The sequence below is a fragment of the Protomyctophum bolini genome (assembly GCF_963924005.1).
Source record: "Protomyctophum bolini genome assembly, chromosome: 3".
Taxonomy (NCBI): domain Eukaryota; kingdom Metazoa; phylum Chordata; class Actinopteri; order Myctophiformes; family Myctophidae; genus Protomyctophum; species Protomyctophum bolini.
The window spans coordinates 44,085,189-44,105,686 of record NC_137864.1 but is presented as its reverse complement, the minus strand read 5'-3'; the positions used below and the strand labels follow the sequence as shown (position 1 = coordinate 44,105,686).

The window sequence follows — 20,498 nt, the reverse complement described above, 5'->3', positions numbered from 1 at the left end:
ACAAAAAATAATACAAGATTTACAATACCCAACCCCATTTGGACAACATGAAACATAAAAAAATTCAAAGATCCCAACACAAAACACCAAAAATAATACAAGACAGACAATAACCCAAACACCTAGTACCACATGAAGCATGCAAAATTCAAAGACACAACACAAAACACAAAAAATAATACAAGATTTACAATACCCAACCCATTTGGACAACATGAAACATAAAAAATTCAAAGATCCCAACACAAAACACCAAAAATAATACAATACAGACAATAACCCAAACACCTAGTACCACATGAAGCATGCAAAATTCAAAGACACAACACAAAACACAAAAAATAATACAAGATTTACAATACCCAACCCCATTTGGACAACATGAAACATAAAAAATTCAAAGATCCCAACACAAAACACCAAAAATAATACAAGACAGACAATAACCCAAACACCTAGTACCACATGAAGCATGCAAAATTCAAAGACACAACCCAAAACACCAAAAATAATACAAGATTTACAATACCCAACCCCATTTGGACAACATGAAACATAAAAAATTCAAAGATCCCAACACAAAACACCAAAAATAATACAAGACAGACAATAACCCAAACACCTAGTACCACATGAAGCATGCAAAATTCAAAGACACAACACAAAACACAAAAAATAATACAAGATTTACAATACCCAACCCCATTTGGACAACATGAAACATAAAAAATTCAAAGATCCCAACACAAAACACCAAAAATAATACAAGACAGACAATAACCCAAACACATAGTACCACATGAAGCATGCAAAATTCAAAGACACAACACAAAACACAAAAAATAATACAAGATTTACAATACCCAACCCCATTTGGACAACATGAAACATAAAAAATTCAAAGATCCCAACACAAAACACCAAAAATAATACAAGACAGACAATAACCCAAACACCTAGTACCACATGAAGCATGCAAAATTCAAAGACACAACACAAAACACAAAAAATAATACAAGATACACAATACCCAACCCCATTTGGACAACATGAAACATAAAAAATTCAAAGACCCCAACACAAAACACCAAAAATAATACAAGACAGACAATAACCCAAACACATAGTACCACATGAAGCATGCAAAATTCAAAGACACAACACAAAACACAAAAAATAATACAAGATATACAATACCCAACCCCATCTGGACAACATGAAACATAAAAAATTCAAAGATCCCAACACAAAACACCAAAAATAATACAAGACAGACAATAACCCAAACACCTAGTATCACATGAAGCATGCAAAATTCAAAGACAGCATAAAACACCAAAAATAATACAAGATATACAATACCCAACCCCATTTGGACAACATGAAACATAAAAAATTCAAAAACACAAAATATTGAAAAGTATAGAGTTAAAGATCTATAAGGAGACTATTTGGTTACCAACTCTCCATGATTTAGCTGGGGAGGGTCACCTGAACCCTCTCAAAGAACATCGGTAGCCCCCGGACCATTGCTTGAAAACATTTGCATTAGGTGACTGAAATCAGGGCATAGCAGGTACTGCAGGGTAATTATATATATATATATATATATATAGAAATTGACCACTAGGGGGGATATCCTTGACTTACCCAAGAATTACATTCAAGGACCACTGGGGGTCTCACAAATATAAGCCAATCACACACCCCCTGTCAATGTATGCAAGTAATTTAAATACTAACTTGATTAATTTATGCATACAATTCACTTCAAAGAGTGGAGCCCCCACCTCTGTGTTTATCTAATTTGCATTTTACTATTAGCACCTGGTTAGAGCCCACCCCACCCCCTTGTTTATCTAACTTGCACCTGTTTAGAACCCATCCCCCCCACCCCACCCCCGCGCTTTCATTTAATTTGCATGTCTGGCCCCTGGCAATCCACAAAGAGTGGGAGCCCATCCCCCCACCTTAACCCCAGTGACAAACAAACAAATTTACATTTGTTTGTTTTTCACACCTTCGAGTCAGCATCTCTGTATGCGGGAGGCATAGCACATGGAGGGAGAGAGAGAGATGAGATCAGCTAATCACACACACATCATGCATTTTATAGATATATAAATATATTATTTAATTATAAACTATTATATGCTAATTATATTTATGGATATTTATATTTTATGATTTATGATTATGCTAATTATATCTATTTATATCTATCTATTTTAATTACTAATTTGCATAATTAATTATGCAAATTATGCATTAATTGCTCACTAGCGCCACCAGTGGTAGTGGTCAGAATGTGTAGTGAACACCCACCATATTATACTACTCACACGCACGCACACAGAGCCGGATTTACCTTGCTGAGGGCCCCCGGGCTGGAGCGAAAAATGTCCCAAAAATCCCCCAAAAATGTGGGCTATTTTGTTTTCATTTTGGGGTACCGAGGCCCCTAAAAAGAGAGGCAGGCAGGCAGAAGCTCTCAATGGTTTAACCATAATACAACTAAAAACAATAACTATACACACATTTCACTTGAATTGGATTTCAATACTTTATAATAAAAAAAAAATATATATATATATAGCCCAACGGTAAGTCCGCCTCTGCACACACATGTATTGCACATGCACATGCACACATCACTAAACGTCAGAGACAGTGTGAGACAGTGTAGACTAGAGAGAGACATCTGAAGCAACCAGTGTTGCCAGATTTTAGGAGAGAAACAAGCAACCAAGTATATGAAAACAAGCCCAAAAGAAGCGACTACGGGCCACACAACACAATTTGAAAATAGCCGATCTACAAGCTCACCACAAGCTTGTAGATCTGCTATTCTATTCTCAAAGGAATCTAGGGAAAAATCATCAACAAATTTGTAATATTTTTTTAAACATTAACAACACACATCAGGGTCGCTAGCTGGCACAAACTCTGGGGGGTCCGTGGACAAATGCATATTATTTTGGGGTTCCTTGACATGAAAATGTTTGAGAACCAAAAAGAAATGCAGAGACACAGCTAGCAGCCTCCACTACGACACCATAAATGTGTCCAAACCAGGCCTTTTCCGTTCTCCTACCGTGGGAACGGACGTGCAGAAACCTTGCATCTCCATGTTTCAAATAATATGCCTTTTCATATTGTATGATTAGTGTCGTGGAAAAGCAGCGGAAATAGCACATCTACGAGCTCACAGCGTGTTTGGCATTGTATTTTCGCCTGCAATGGCAATATGGCATGGCCAAAATGAGGAATCGGGATGCAAGGTTGAAAAGTGGTTAAGTCTGTCTCATAGACTGTAAAAAATATGGACAAAGCGTTCCGCGGGTCTAACATGAATGTAAAATGAAGCCTGTAAGTCCTTGCAATGGAAGTCGCCATCTTTCAAGATCCGTTTTGGCCCAGCTCAGGCCAGCTGGCCCATTGGCTGGCCCAGACAACGAGGCGGGACTTCCCCCCTTCTTCTTCGTTGGTTTTTATTTTGACTCGAGTGGGTGGGGGATCCCGTTCATAGACTGTAACGGTAGCCACGCCCCTCAGAACATGCGCGACTTTATGGTAAAAAAATTTTATAAATGGGACCATCATTTTCCAAAAAGAATATTATGACATTAGAAATGAGACTTTAAACTAGTGACTGGAAGCAAAAAGTATTCATGACCATGTTTATTAAGGTAATACAGTCTAGGTGAAGTTGGGCCCAAATACATGGACTTCTATGGGGCTATGGGTTTTTTTGAGCCCAATGATAGCGCCACAACAGGCCATTATATGAACTTTCATTTCCTTAGTGGCTTCACAAAATATCCGTCTGACTGCCCCCCTGGTCTGTCTGCTGGTTTTATATTGAACCAATGGGAACTAAGTATTGCTTGTGACTAAACAATGACTACATTGGATCTATTGGGATTGGGAGTTTGTGCGGGCGAGAGAGAGAGAGAGATGGACAGAGAGAGAGAGACGGAAAAAGAGAGAGATTCTATCCCTGCAGAAGCAAGTGACCATAGTAACCCTGCAGACATTGGTGGAAAGTACTGTACAATTGTACTTTTGCTTGAGTATGTCAAAATGACAGTACTTTTACTTCTACATTTCATAGGCAAATATTGTACTTTTACTCCACTACAATTATTTGGCAACTTTAGTTACTACTTACTAGTTAATTTGTAGATTTTGATTATCACAAAACATACAAACAACGACTTCAGCCCTATATACATTTCAGCCATTTGAAAATAGCCGATCTACAAGCATACAATGTGTCGCATCGGGACGCATTGTAAGCTTGTAGATCTGAGTACTTTTACTTTTGGTACGTTTGATGTCAATGTTTACTTTTACTCAAGTCACAGCACATTTAGAATGTTGGACTTGTACTTGTAACAGAGTACTTCTATATTGCAGTATTGACACTTTTACTAAAGCAGTAAAACATTTGAGTACTTCATCCAGCACGGGTGACATACTACTGTACATACTACTGTACATGCCGCCTTAACGTGACATCAGCTGCAGGTGAAGCCACGCAGATAAGGGCCTCTGGCCAGTGGCCACGGCTGCCATGTATTTATATGCACATGCACACCACCTAACCAGTAACCTCCATCATTTATATACACATGCACACCACCTAACCAGTAACCTCCATCATTTATATGCACATGCACACCACCTAACCAGTAACCTCCATCATTTATATACACATGCACACCACCTAACCAGTAACCTCCATCATTTATATACACATGCACACCACCTAACCAGTAACCTCCATCATTTATATACACATGCACACCACCTAACCAGTAACCTCCATCATTTATATGCACATGCACACCACCTAACCAGTAACCTCCATCATTTATATGCACATGCACACCACCTAGCCAGTAACCTCCATCATTTATATGCACATGCACACCACCTAACCAGTAACCTCCATCATTTATATGCACATGCACACCACCTAGCCAGTAACCTCCATCATTTATATACACATGCACACCACCTAGCCACTAACCTCCATCATTTATATACACATGCACACCACCTAGCCAGTAACCTCCATCATTTATATACACATGCACACCACCTAACCAGTAACCTCCATCATTTATATACACATGCACACCACCTAACCAGTAACCTCCATCATTTATATACACATGCACACCACCTAGCCAGTAACCTCCATAATTTATATACACATGCACACCACCTAGCCAGTAACCTCCATCATTTATATACACATGCACACCACCTAACCAGTAACCTCCATCATTTATATACACATGCACACCACCTAGCCAGTAACCTCCATCATTTATATACACATGCACACCACCTAACCAGTAACCTCCAGCATTTATATACACATGCACACCACCTAACCAGTAACCTCCATCATTTATATACACATGCACACCACCTAACCAGTAACCTCCATCAACCACACACAGATAAAGAGCTCCATCCACACGGTCTGCAGTCTTATCTGTGTGGCCTTTCATTCCTGGTGTCCAGCAGGACAGCAAGTGAATGCAGTGGTGAAACCATTCTTCACCTGGAGAGACAGGCCTGGGTTGGATAGAACAGTGGTTCTTAACCCATTTTGGGCGGGAACCCCTTTTGGTGTTAGCATTATGTTATGCTTTAGCTATTGAAAAATAGCAGATCTACAAGCTCATAGCGTGCCACCGAGTGGCGCGCTACAAGCTTGTAGGTCTGCTATTTTTGAAAAATCGCAGAACCACTGACATTGATAGAAACATTTTTTTTCCAGAAAACTGTCAGGATGTAGAAGACATTTTTAGAATCCGATCTCAGGTCAAAACGGGTTGGGGTCCGGGGAGCCCCATGGGTCCTGGAGGGGTTCCAGGTCCCCAGCCAAAATGATTGATAGTTAGGGGGAACCAAAATGGACCTGTATGTGGCTGCATACAAATGGAAACAAATGGACCCGTAATTTGTATGCTCTCAGAGTTAGTTTAACACTGATGATACTACAGTGTACATTGGGATGCTTGAAATTAAAATGGTTGAGAATCACTGCTATATCTGTAAGTATTCTCTCATGGGCGTCCGGGGGGAGCCTGGTTATTGAAAGTGGTGATCAGCATTGTAGTTTCTTGACATTTCTACATGTCGAAGTGTCCTTGAACCCCAAATTGTTCCCGATGTGATGGTTGGTACCTTGCATGGCTTCCGCTGCAATCGGTGTATGAATGTGTGTATGTGAACGGGTGAATGTAATGCACTAATGTATGTAAAGCGCCTTGGATAAAGGCGCTATATAAATGCACCATTTACCATTTACCATATATACTGCATCTCTCTCTCTCTCTCTCTCTCTCTCTCTCTCCTGACAGAGTTGGCTGCAGAGGGGAGGCTTTGGGGAAGTTTTAGATGATCAGATAAGGCTGCGATTATGTAAGCAGACTAAGCAGACACATACAGTAGCTGCCCCATGAACAGCAGTCTGTCTGTGCTGTGGTCAGTTCATACATACAGTAGCTGCCCCATGCACAGCAGTCTGTCTGTGCTGTGGTCAGTTCATACATACAGTAGCTGCCCCATGCACAGCAGTCTGTCTGTGCTGTGGTCAGTTCAAACAGTAGCTGCCCCATGCACAGCAGTCTGTGCTGTGGTCAGTTCATACATACAGTAGCTGCCCCATGCACAGCAGTCTGTCTGTGCTGTGGTCAGTTCAAACAGTATCTGCCCCATGCACAGCAGTCTGTCTGTGCTGTGCTGTGGTCAGTTCATACATACAGTAGCTGCCCCATGCACAGCAGTCTGTCTGTGCTGTGGTCAGTTCAAACTGAGGAAAGCCCAGGCTGTTCATGCCTTCAGCACAGGAAGCTAGCGGCAGGCCAGGGTGGACCAGCAATTAGTTTAAGCGTCCTGTCACACCAAATGAGCCGATGTGTCCCGAGTGTTCGACCACCGGCCGAAGCACTGAACCAAAACCCCGCTGTATGGCTCTCTCTGGAGATCAGAGCATTGGAGGCGCCACATGCAGGCCGGGCGCAATTTTGTGCTCAAAGTCACGCATCCAACAAGCTTTAAACTGAGCAGATTGGACCTTCCGTTCCAGAGATAATAGCCAAAACTAAAATTAAATCGCCAATTTTTGTTTCGTTTTTTTCCCCTATACAGACAGACTTAGCTATTACTTATTACCAGAATTATTCAAAAGAGAGGAAATGTACCAAATTAGGTACACACACACACACACACACACACACACACACACACACACACACACAGGAAAGGGAGAACTGGGAGTGGCTGTGGTAACACTGGAAAGACAAACAACAAACACAGTAGCGTCAAATATCCTGCAGCAACAGCACAGTTGATCTCAGTATAAAGGCTACTTAACGCACACAGCGATGTGTTTATTGTCAATCGCTTTTTAACGCAATCCAAAATTGTGACGATGAGGACCCAATTTTGAGAACCAGTGCTCCACATTTCCCTCCAGGCACGCACACAGGCTTCAATCAATGACCTCATGATGGTGGCTGTACAACGACAGGTGACATCATTCCCTGTTTGATGTGGGTGTATATGTCTCTGCCATCATGACCTATTCCCTACGGACAATAGCACCGACACTGGAGATAAGACGTGTTTAGTGTGGGCACATCCTATCTCCCCCCTACTTCCTCCTCAGACCTCAACAGCTGATAAAAAACAGAGCTGTGTTTGCATGGAGGATAGAGGTGTGTGTACGTGTGCGTGCGTGCATGTGTCTGTGTGTGTGTCAGTCATTGTGTTTTGTTCTTTCCACTGTTCACATGCAGGCAAAGGAGATGCAAATCCCAGCATGCTCTATAATCTAAGCTACTCCTCACACAGTCAATATTAAGCTCATGCTATGCAGCAGCTACAGTATAGTCTGGATATAATTGTTACACTTTGCGTTTGCGGCGATTAACATCCCAAGAGAAATGAAACTTGCCGTATGATATGGACTTGCTAGAACTATCATCATAGTATGACTTTTCACTTAAGCCTTAATTTATACTTTGATAAAAACAGCAATGATATTATTGTGACCAAATAGATAAGAGGTATATTTGGCCAAAATCTTTGTGATATTATATGTTTGGTCCACTTCTCCCAGCCCTAATAATCAACACAGGTAACGTTATGTTAAGAACATGTGCTCAGTACAGTGAGACACACCGCCGTTCCACAGGTAACTGGGCCATGCTGGGACACAGAGGTAACACGACACTATGATAGATCACATCACAGCAGGACCAGGGGAACGCGCGCACACACACACACACACACACACACACACACACACACACACACACGCTCACGACTCCTTTGTTCCGAGTCACCTCCCAGGGCCAGTCAGGGTCTGGAGGGGGGGGGGTCGTGTCTGTGTGTTAATCCCAAACACGGGATAAGGCTGAGCCATGCTGAGAACAGGAGCTCAGGCTAACACACACACACACACACACACACACACACCTGTTGCGTTGGCATGGTGACCCTGGCACCTCTCCACTGTTCTGGTCACGAAGTGTGAGCAGATTACTGCCCCTGTAAACGGTGCCACCACAGCACCACTTCAAACACTCTGTCCTGTGTGTGTGTGTGTGTGTGTGTGTGTGTGTGTGTGTGTGTGTGTGTGTGTGTGTGTGTGTGTGTGTGCGTGCGTACATGTGCGTGCGTGCCAAATACAGCTGTGATCATTTCAACATCTGACACTGGTAGGTTGTCGGACACATGTGATTTTTCATTTACGGCCACAGCTTTGAAACAACACCCAACTGCTTATTACTTATACTCACAGCATTGTGCAACATTCTGCCCATGGGTTCACTTCACAATAACAACTTATCGAGGCTAAAACCAATCACCGACCTCAATCTCATTCTCCAACTCTCTTAAAACTAAAGGTGCTGTATATTATGGTTTGGTTCAAACTACACGTTTCGGGTTAAAAAGGTTTAAGGCTATGTATTGTGAGTAATCATTTGCTACAGAGTGTTTGTTCAGTGACATGGGTCTCTGCCCCCTTATCTACAGCAGAAAATATATTTTTTTTCCCAGTTTGGGTTGCCAATTTCACCCAGTCAGGAAAGAGGATCCATTGATCACCTTCAATCCTATATTGATCCAATTCCAATTTTGTCTGCTCACGTCTTTGTTTAATCACTTCCAGTGCCATGTATTTCTTTTTTGATATAGATTATGATTTGTTTTTTGTTGCTTTAATAGAGCGGTCCTCTTGTCTTGAATTCTAAGAAACATCATAATTCATATTATTATACAATGATGTTTTCTAATAAACTTGAACTTATGCTGTTTATTCTGTATAAGTTCTCTCCCCTGTTTGTATAACATTTAAGTATCCCTGCCTGGAAATGTATCATCTGTTAACTAAAGAGCTGGCAAGACACTGAGAGCCCTGTAACTGAACAAACACTCTATAGCAAGAATATGTGAATACTGTACGTAGAGCTATCACTTACACCACTTGAGTCCTGACAATAACTACTATTCACAGTTCAACATACAGCTATAAATGACTCTCACTAAAACTGATGATCTTATCTGCCGTCAGAGGCGTCAGACAGCTTGGTTTCACGCTCTAAAAGGCGGGCCGACCAGACTTTCTGCTACAGTGTGTGAAACCAAACCGGCTGGTCTGGTATATTGGACCACTGAGGATACAGTAGCGGTCATGTAGACCTACTGTAAAGGTGAGACAACATGAACCCCAAAAAACCCACTATTCTTACTAGTAAAACGAACCTGAATTGCAACTACTGTTTGCTGCCCCACCATTCGACAAATCTCTTTGCCCCAAAACAGACAATCTACAAGCTCATAACGTTGCAGATCGGCTATGTTTGGCTAATGTCCCCCCCAGAATATGGACGCTATATGGTTCAAAGTGGTTAACTTACATGAAGTTATGAACCCTAGCGTCCCTATTCTGTCCCTATATGTCATAACAGGTGGTAAACATTATATATGAAAACAGCCCATCTATCTACAAGCTCACAACACATTGCAACGCAACGGGTTATGAGCTTGACAATATGATGTCTTGTGTTTTGGCCATGTCATCATAGGCAATATCTGTCAAGAATGGACAAAATCTATCGGCAAGAAGTGCTCTACCACCTGTTGTATGTGAACTAGCCTATATGTAGGCTAGCTCTGTAGATCTGCACATATAACAAAACCCTAGAAAGGGAAATCAGTTCTATTTACATAGAAACTTATTTCAAAACCATATAGTGCAGGTAAAACTCATTAGCTAATAGCTATATATTAAAACAGGTGCAGGACTCAGTTTGAGCCAACAAGCCAACAGGGGAGTGAGTATAAGGTAGGCTGCTACAGTAAGTTCATCATAGGCTAACTACTGTCTCTTTCAACATTTCAGAGGCTGTATGAGCAATGTCAAACTATTATGATCGACAATGATTTACAATCCAAGAACCTTTTATTTTTATTTATTTATTTTGGTAAAAGTACACCCCAGCAACCCTACCTAATTTGTTAAATAATAGATGGCCCAGCATGAAATTTTAATGTGTGTTTGTTGGAAGTGGGGAAACTCAACACTGACTGCACACAGAATATTCTCTTCATCTCCATGGGAATTTGAGAAGCCCCCCCAAATCAATGTAGGCCAGTGGTTCTCAAAAAGTGGGGTTCGGGGGACCCTCAAGAGGGGGGGTTGTAAATGGCCCTCTAAAAAAACTCTGAGTGGGGGTCATTTGAAATAAAATAATAGTGTGATATTGAGAACCACTGATGCTATACTATAATGTGCACTGCTGCAGCACTCATGTGTAGATGCCTGCTGATTCCTGCATGTGTGAGTGTGCGTGTGTGTGTGTGTGTGTGTGTGTGTGTGTGTGTGTGTGTGTAACATGTGTTATTTATGGAGCCACAACAAAAACACGTGGAAATTACAGCCCCAACATGTGCTACTGTCACGTGAGTCACCGTAAAGTTACCTGCTAATGACGTATGTTTAGCCCATATAGACAGTCACATATATAACATGGTAATGAGTCTGACTGACTAGTACTCGCTACTGTATAACACTTCACTATGTAATGTAATGTTTACAATATTTATTAGACTTAAAACACAATAAACCTCTCTCTCTCTCTCTCTCTCTCTCTCTCAAATCACCGCGTCTCAAACAGCTGTCAGTGGTTAAAGACGCCACAAAAACGCTTACCCCCAACAACAACAACAAATTACATAAGTTGCCAAAAAGAATACATGTGCATTGTTTTAAAAGTGTTATAAAATATCCTTACCGTCGCGGAGCGTATTTCTTAAACTGGTAGAAGCGCAAAGTGTTGGAGCGGCGCGTCCATGCAGGCACGCTCCTCGGTGCTCTCGGTATGGTTTCCAAGAACACACTGTAGTAGACGTACAATCTATTTCGGACGGACGGAAAATAAATACACGTTTGCCAAAGCTACACGTCCGTTGTCTTGCTTTGTTTGGGCGTCGAACTTGGTCCGTTGAATGAGCTCCACACTATAAACTGTTGTGAAGTGTGCCGGGTGGACATTGGAAAACATCAAAACAACCAACCTGATCCATTCCACACGCAGTCGCAGCAGGCAGCCTAGGTGAAACTGATCGACTGCTGTAATCCCTCTGGTGGACGGACGCTCCACCCACTGTGCCGAAACTGACCCTGATCTGACCATAGAAAGTACTCACTTAAAATATACAATACTGCAATGTGGAAAATAAATACTCCCTTTGCAAGTAAGTCCGAAATTCATTTCATTCAAAAATGTACTTAAGTAAAAGTACAAAATGTATTGTGCATGAAAATGTACTTGAAGTACCAAAAGTAAAAGTCCTCGATCATTGTGCAGAATTCAGGTTTCAGGTTTTGAAACTTATAAAAATCTTTTGAAAATACTCGGCTAATTCAAGACTCTGTGGACTGTAGGCCTACTGCTGTGAAGCATATTGATTATAATGATGAATCAAACTTTTGACAAAAACAATGCAATAGGCCTACACTAAACATATAGCACGTTTGTGCAAATAACGGTACTACAGTCTCCGAGAATACATACCGTACATTACTCTTTTTTTAAAATACGGTTTCATTGTTCAATTCATTCAAATATGTGATATGATTTCCAAACTATAGCTCCTTGACAACGTTTTTTGAATCTTTAGTGACATCTAGTGGGAGAATTGTTAAAATGTTTTTTTTTTTCCTTTTCAGGGGTCTTCAACGTTTTTCAGGCCTACTGTATATGCGGACGGTGTGAGGCTGAGAGTCTGAGAGAGTGAGGAAACAGGGACCCCGAGTGAGGGTCCCTGTTTCATCTCTCTGTAGGCTTTTCACTAATATTTTATAAGATGGTGTCACGGCGATAGCTTCATGTTTGATAGCACTGTCCTCATGCAGCGGTGTAGGCCTTATAAATTCATGGTTTTTGTATAGCAGCTCTAAACAAATAAAATCGTGAATTAACACTGTTCCCATGCATGTTCTATCACTGTTTACCAAACGGGTTAGGGTTATCATCACATTTAATATTGTCATAATTAATAATTGTATCATTTCAATGGCAGTTCTCAAGGTTTGTGCGTGATTCACACTCACAGTCAGTTGCGTACTGCCAGGTCTCTGTGGACAAACTTCTTCTGGGCCAAATATTCCATACCCTGGGCCTTGGCAACCTGTAACCCAAAGTCAATCAAGTCCTTTACTGTTGGGTTCTGTGGAAGAAACACGAAACCATGAAAATGAAAAACCTGTATATCAAGTTGCTCCCTTATAACTATTTCATTAAAAAAGTGATGTTTCAAGCAACATTAAATACCCATAGTTTCAAATACAGAACCACATCATAAAACACATCTTTTGCGTATTGCCATATTGTAACAACTAATAGTTTCATTTTCACTTATACACAGATTGCAATATTTATTATTTCATTTTATGAATATCCATCACAAATATCTATTAGACTAGAGGCACTATACAATGATCTTGTATTTTGACTGGGAAAACGTAACACCATTATGCATATAAGAATAAGAAATATATATAACAGATGAAACATATAGTAGAAGTGTAGCAACAGTCTTTACTGTATAAGGACATGACATTCATTCACAGGAATGTGAATGAGCTCCATTGGCTCCCGGTTCGATTCCGCATCGATTTAAAGATTTTAACCTATGTTTTTTTTAATTCGGAATGGGTTAGCATGCACCCTCATCCCTTGCAGACCTTATTTCAAATTACAACCCACCTAGGGCTTTGAGGTCGGCCGACCAGCTCAAACTAGATGCGATAGTGACCAACAAAAGATCCATTGGGTGATCGAGCCTTTTGCTTTCATTTCTTCTAAATGCCTGTTTATGTTGTATTGTTTTTGTTTTTGTTTCTGAACCTCTACAGCACTTTGGTTGACCTGGTCATGTAAAATTTGCTGTATAAATAAAGTTGAGTTGAGTTGAGAATGTTCAAGATAAGTTGCGTAATGCTTACTCAGACTACAAGCTCAAATCGCGTCGTACTGCGACGCGATTTCAGCTTGTAGATCGGCTATTTTTGCTACGACAGTAATATGCAATGTGCCTGTGGCCCTAGTGTGTAAATATAGTGGCCCTCTGGAGTGAGTGTGTAAATATAGTGGCCCTCTGGAGTGAGTGTGTAAATATAGTGGCCCTCTGGAGTGAGTGTGTAAATAAAATATATAGTGGCCCTCTCCATGGTAAATGTTGCCCAGCCCTGTACTAGAGACCTCACTCTAGGCTTCAGCTCCGAGAAGAGGTTCTGTCCGTGTCAGGATATCCCTGCATCGGTAGAACGGGGGTTGAGCCGTCCAAAAACACTGGCCAAAACCCTTTGTCGCAGTATAGTTTCCAAAAAGTATAGATATTTCTGGCTAGCTAGTACAGATGATAAACTTAGGACACGCATGTAATTTTTTTAGAAAACTGTTTAAATAAGGCTTAAATTGCATATTTGCCGATTGCATTGGGAAAACATGGTACTGGTGTAACAAGGTTACAATTGTAGTTTATTTTCATGTTGAACTCAAACCAAATCTGTATTACTTTCAGTCAATGTTGTTCCATTTCAATACCTGTACTGTCACTTTAAGACTTCACTGCAGCCGAGAGTTAATGACGTCATACAGCTGCGTCTCCTCACTCAGTTTATGTTGGACTCACTGAGGGGAGGTATGTGTTGTTTTTGTCAGAGTTGACGTTTTTATTTCGTTTTGTAAGCAATGTTACACAACAGTATACAATTGTAAATGCTACTCATTATGTTTGTGATGATGCAGGGATGTCTTATGTCATGTGAATATAGAGTCTACATTTATAGGAGACATGTGATTCTAATGTTCCAGAACCACAACATTTCGGCAAGTATAAAGTCACATCCCAAACGGTCAGAGGGGGCCTCAGAGTGGACCGAAGAAGGAGATATTACACTATTTGGGCTTTTTAAAAGAGAGATGTCGTCCGACAGCTGTTCAGCTGCTGCGTCAGAGATGCAACAGATCGACCAGGGAGCCATGCTGAAGCAGCCTGTGATAAAGTTACACAGAATAGGTGTGTATGTGTGCATGTTTTTATGTCTCTGTACAATTTTCTTTCAGCTTCAACAGAAAGCAGATGCACAGAAATGTTGTCGGTACTCGGTGGAGACTAGTAATGCTTCCTCCCAGCTAGCCCCGCTCGGAACCCTATGTACAGTTTGTTAACTTTACACTACACTTTACGTAGGGTCCCGTCCCATCTGTCCCAGGTTAAATGTTATACAGACACAGTGCCGGTTCTAGGCCTTTTGAGGCCCTAGGCAACATATTATACAGAGCCCCCCCCCCTCCTGCTTTGCTACGCCGGATAAAAATTGTAAATTTGCCATGAAAATGCTTCAATCTGGTGCACTTTGAGATCAAAATTAAGAAGCTAGGTGGGGGCCACATATGTTTATAAACAAATCACAAATGTTTATAAACAAATCACAAATGTTTATAAACAAATCACAAATGTTTATAAACAAATACCAAAATGTTTATAAACAAATCCCAAATCCCTTGGTCCTACCCCCCCGACCATGAGACTTACTACAGGTCAACTGGTAGTGGTCCTACCCCCCCCATGAGACTTACAAATCCCAAATGTTTATAAACAAATCCCAAATGTTTGTAAACAAATCACAAATGTTTATAAACAAATACCAAAATGTTTATAAACAAATCCCAAATCCCTTGGTCCTACCCCCCCGACCAAGACATACATACCTTCGGGAATGGCCTTGCTGCGCTTTATTGATGGGGGGTTAGATGTTTCAAAAGAAGCATATAGGAGACAGAAACGTCAGAGAATCTTCCTTTTGGCGCAGAAGCCGTTAAGTAATTACTTGCGCAAGCAGAGCGCGCAAGTAATAATTTCGCCCGGTCTGTGTGCACCGTGCCAGCCAACCCGCCACTTAATTGATGCGTATGCAAATAAAACAGCTAATTTGTGCCTGGTTTGCTGGGACCAGATTACATAAATGACCATATGTCTTACGTCATCATTTAGAGCTAGTCAAACGTATACTATATACTGTACATAATCAGTAAAATAAAATAGCAAACTGTGCCTGATTTGCTGGGACCAGATTACATACATGACCATATGTCTTACGTCATCATTGAGAGCTAGTCATAGATATACGTATATATGTAATTTGTAAGTTGATTAGCGGTATACTGTGGTTACTTACAGAGAATATGATATAGGTGGGGGAGTTATGTTTGTTATAAAAGAAGATATTTCCATTAAAATAATTAAAAATGAAATCAAGATATTAGAAAAAGTAGAACACGTATGCATACATGTAAAAGATAAAGATCTATATATCATTCTTATGTACAGATCACCTAAAACAGACCTTTCGAAATTAAACACATTTATCGAAAACATGGTAAAGTATCTATCATCTCCGACTTCTGCAATTATGATAATAGGAGATTTCAATGAAGACCAATATAGTGAGAAAGGTAGAAGTATAAAGACCTTCATGTCAAGATTAGGCTTTAAACAATTAAATACAAATCCAACTACAGATTACGGAAGTATTTTAGATCATGTATATTTTAACAAATGTGAAAGTATTATTATAGAAATTGAAGTTAGAGACACATATTACTCTGATCATGATTTAGTATTAATATCACTATATTCCAAGATGAAATGCATTTAAAACAATTGACAATTTAGAATAAATAATAGAATAATTATACTGTATAACATATTTGAATTCAGTTTATATACCTTTTTCTTCATCACATATCAATAATGTATTTTTCTTTAAAAAACTAAAAAGGGATCCAGAATCGATAAAACTGTATTTCTTATATAGATAGAAACTTGAACCATACTTAATAATACTAGGTGTTTATATGCATAAAGTAGGTAGGTAGCAAATAGTTACACCTAATAATTAGACATTTCAAACGTTCCTTCACAGAGATACTGAGATTTGACAGTTTACAGCGGTCGAAAGTACTTGCGCACTAGTTGGCCATTTTTATGGCCTAATAGTGTGCAACAAGCAAGTATGCACTCGACAGAGTGCAGTTCTAGTTTTAATCTGTGGCTAGCTGCGCGTGCGTCCCTACGTTCCTGCCTCTGATCTGCTCTGTCACAGCTAGCCACTGTCTGTGCGGGAGGCGGTACAATGGGATGTCAATAAGGAAGTCAAGGAAGGCAGGAAGAGAGAATTTCAGATCTGCCAAAACGGTCAAACACAGATAAAAAATACTTAACGGCTTCTGTGCCAAAGGAAAATTCTCTGACGTTTCCGTTGTCTCCTATAGCTCATTATGCTTCTTTTGAAACATCTAACCCCCATCAATAAAGCACAGCACGGCCGTTCCCGAAGGTATGTACGTCTGTATAACATTTACGTCTAATATAGTGTTACCATACGTCCTATTTTTCCCGGACCAGTCCTCTTTTGGGGGTCTGTCCAAATGTCCGGGGTTTTTCATGTAAAAAACACCCCTTGGGCTAAAAACAGCCATAGCCACAATGTGCTGATCTCATGACCCCATCACATTTGTTATGACGGCTATGGCCGTTTTTAGCCCAAGGAGTGTTTTTTGTGCAAAACTAATGCTTGGAATGGATTCAGGATCATGAAAACCCCCTAGTTTTTTTTTTATATATATATTTTTTATCCCACGATTTTGTAACCCATTTTTCACCCCTGTGTCAATCATCTAATGTGATCCTGGGCTCTACACACCCTCCACCAACCTAGTCCCCATATATGGGGGACATAAAACCCCCTAGTTTGACATGTCACATGCATGCTACTTAAAGCATGCACCCAAAGCATAAGGAAAGTTGGAAATTGTTTACATTTTTTCCTTAGGATGTTAATGTTAGGGTCTCATATAAACCCCTATATAAAAAAGTTCAATGCTGACAGCCGGTCAGCAAGTGGATTAATGAATGTATGTACTGTATATAGACAATATTGTAGGCCAATAAAAACCGAATGTTGCACAAAAGAGGCCTTATGGCTGTCGGACTTAAGGTTGTCACACTGAGGGAGATCCCCCACTTTCACTTTGTCTTGTGATCACATAATGACTCTCACTCAACAATAGAGTAGGCCTAGCCTAGTAATAGTTTGCTTATTCTACTCAATTTCTTGTACTATGTATTTGTATGCCGTCCTCTCGTGTATTATTATGTAAGTACTGTTTAGTGTTAAATGTCTGGGGACTACGGATGGAAATTAGCATCGCTTCTAAATCCGAAGGTGTATTTACGGTACATTTGTATGTAATGTGCATTAATATGCTCTGACCTATCCAAATAAACAAATAAAGTAAAGTAATTTAGAACATTATCAGTTGGTAATACAACACAGCTTGCATGTTATTTAAAAACATTTTATGTTTTTTTTCTCTGTCCTCATTCTCCATCCCAGATCCTGCCCAACTCAAACATCACCAGATAACTCATACAGGACATAAGCCCTACACCTGTGAGTGTGGGAAACGCTTCAGCCTGAGCAGTACTCTCAAAGAGCACCAGAGAATCCATACAGGACAGAAGCCCTACACCTGTGAGTGTGGTAAAAGCTTCGGCCGGAGCAGTACTCTCAAAGATCACCAGAGAATTCATACAGGACAGAAGCCCTACACCTGTGAGTGTGGTAAAAGCTTCGGCCGGAGCAGTACTCTCAAAGAGCACCAGATAATTCATACAGGACAGAAGCCCTACACCTGTGAGTGTGGGGAAAGCTTCAGCCAGAGCAGTCATCTCAAACGACACCAGATAATTCATACAGGACATAAGCCCTACACCTGTGAGTGTGGGAAAAGCTTCAGCCAGAGCAGTGATCTCAAACGACACCAGATAATCCATACAGGTCATAAGCCCTACACCTGTGAGTGTGGGAAAAGCTTCGGTCGGAGCAGTCATCTAAAAAAACACCAGAGAATTCATACAGGACATAAGCCCTACACCTGTGAGTGTGGGAAAAGTTTCAGCCTGAGCAGTACTCTCAAAGAGCACCAGAGAATCCATACAGGACATAAGCCCTACACCTGTGACCAGTGTGGGATAAGCTTCACCCAGGGCAGTACTCTCAAAGATCACCAGATAATTCATACAGGACTCTTAAACCCCACAGGGGTCCGGGAGGGAAAATCTAAAATATCGGAGTTGGAACCTGAGACCTTGACCAGCCCCATTTACCCGCTGAGAGCTGTTCATGAGGTGGACAGCCGCTGCCCCCGCCAGCGGGGGATTGGGGCTCAAAAGGATAAGCCCTACACCTGTGAGTGTGGGAAAAGCTTCAGTCGGAGCAGTCATCTCAAAGATCACCAGAGAATTCATACAGGACATAAGCCCTACACCTGTGAGTGTGGTAAAAGCTTCAGCCGGAGCGGTAGTCTCAAACATCACGAGAGAACTCATACAGGACAGAAGCCCTACACCTGTGAGTGTGGGGAAAGCTTCAGCCAGAGCAGTCATCTCAAACGACACCAGATAATTCATACAGGACATAAGCCCTACACCTGTGACCAGTGTGGGATAAGCTTCAACCGCAGCGATATGCTCAAAAAGCACCAGATAATCCATACAGGACATAAGCCCTACACCTGTGAGTGTGGGAAAAGCTTCGGTCGGAGCAGTCATCTCAAAAGACACCAGAGAATTCATATAGGAACATAAGCCCTACACCTGTGAGTGTGGGATAAGCTTCAGATGCAGAAGTAATCTCAAACAACACCAGAGAAACCATGCAGGAGAGTATTCCATGTGACCAGTGTGGGAAATGGTTCAGCACAAGCAGTGAGTTAAAAAACAACCACAAACCTGGCTGCAGTTATGGTTGTACTGCCACCCCAATCAGCTGCACGGTCAATGGGTCGTACCACAGACAGACAGACAGACAGACAGACAGACAGACATGGCCAGTCATTGGAGTGCTTAGACACCGCTCAAAAACTGTCAAACTGTGTGAACCTGTTGATCTGCAAACTGTTAAACAACCCATTTGTTTGTTTCTATTAGTTAATGCGAGAGTGAGGTCTAGCCAACACTAACTCGGGACTCATGGATCTTTCCCCTCTCTCCTGTTCTCCTGTCTCCCAATTGCCTGTCAATGTATTGCTTATTTAATTATGTAGTATGCACAGCCTCTGTTCAATCAATCAATGATATCCTTATTATCCTGATATCCCGGACCTCGCTGCGTCTCATGCAATGTTGATGTAGGACAGTACACTCAATGCATTTATCTATCATTTAATGTTCTCTCATGTAACCTAGACTATTGTACACAATTATAAAGGACAGGGAAAATATGAATTGTCAACCTCAAATAACAATAAATAATAGACTAGAAATATTGTTCCTGAAGAAACAATGTGGGGTCGCTGCAACCCACTATAAATAGTCTGCATCTGTACTATAAATAGTACAGATGCAGTCAAGGTCCCCCAAAAAATATTAATCAACATTTATTTAGGCCAATTAATGTAATTTCAGGCTCTTGATGATCTCCACTGCTCTCAGCTGGTTCCTCAAACACCTGTTTTTTTATACTTCTCCCCTGGGGTAATTTATGTTGGCAATTGGCAACAGTAAAGTAAAGATGATAATAATCTAATATGTGTCTAGTTATTTATAGAGCTAGCCTCTTAATTTCGATCTCAAAGTGCACCAGATTGAAGCATTTTTTTTGTTTGTTTTTGTATTCATTGACATGTCCTGTTGTTTCTTTGAAGATTTTGTTTTGCCATTTGGGTGAATGAAAAAATATGTGAATAATTGTTTTAAGAATACTATGTCGTAAAGAAAATTTCAATAAACATATGATTACCACCGATACCATCATATATCATTGCTATCATTCTCACTACTGTCCTACCCTCATAATCTAATCATGTACTAATTATCCTGTGATATACTGT

General features: G+C 40.7%; 2 protein-coding genes across 6 annotated transcripts in view; one reads left to right on the top strand and one right to left on the bottom strand.

Annotated features, from left to right (window-relative positions):
- fhip1aa (FHF complex subunit HOOK interacting protein 1Aa) overlaps positions 1 to 11,631 on the bottom strand; it is a 68,948-nt gene extending 57,317 nt beyond the window's left edge. For all 4 annotated transcript variants that reach the window (XM_080760200.1, XM_080760202.1, XM_080760203.1 and 1 more), the window contains exon 1: positions 11,328 to 11,631. The gene's annotated coding sequence lies outside the window, so the exon portion shown is untranslated. The remainder of the gene's footprint in view (positions 1 to 11,327) is intronic.
- A 2,590-nt stretch (positions 11,632 to 14,221) lies between these two features.
- LOC308312745 (uncharacterized protein) lies at positions 14,222 to 20,332 on the top strand. 2 transcript variants are annotated; one of them, XR_013963803.1, is made up of 4 exons: positions 14,222 to 14,241; positions 14,415 to 14,619; positions 18,002 to 19,442; positions 19,475 to 20,332. XR_013963803.1 is itself a non-coding variant. In XM_080759453.1 (3 exons), the coding sequence occupies exons 2-3, from the start codon at positions 14,523 to 14,525 to the stop codon at positions 19,252 to 19,254; spliced, it is 1,350 nt and encodes a 449-aa protein (XP_080615579.1). In that variant the 5' UTR covers positions 14,222 to 14,241; positions 14,415 to 14,522; the 3' UTR covers positions 19,255 to 20,332. The 2 variants fall into 2 exon arrangements, 1 of the variants encoding a protein (XP_080615579.1); XM_080759453.1 differs by having other exon boundaries at positions 18,002 to 20,332.
- The last annotated feature ends 166 nt before the right edge of the window (positions 20,333 to 20,498 follow it).

Excerpts from the sequence above, each read along its gene's own strand:
- LOC308312745 (XM_080759453.1), top strand. The coding sequence starts at position 14,523 with ATGTCGTCCGACAGCTGTTCAGCTGCTGCGTCAGAGATGCAACAGATC. Across the intron at positions 14,620-18,001 it reads GATAAAGTTACACAGAATAG|ATCCTGCCCAACTCAAACAT; the intron begins GTGTGTATGTGT and ends TCTCCATCCCAG.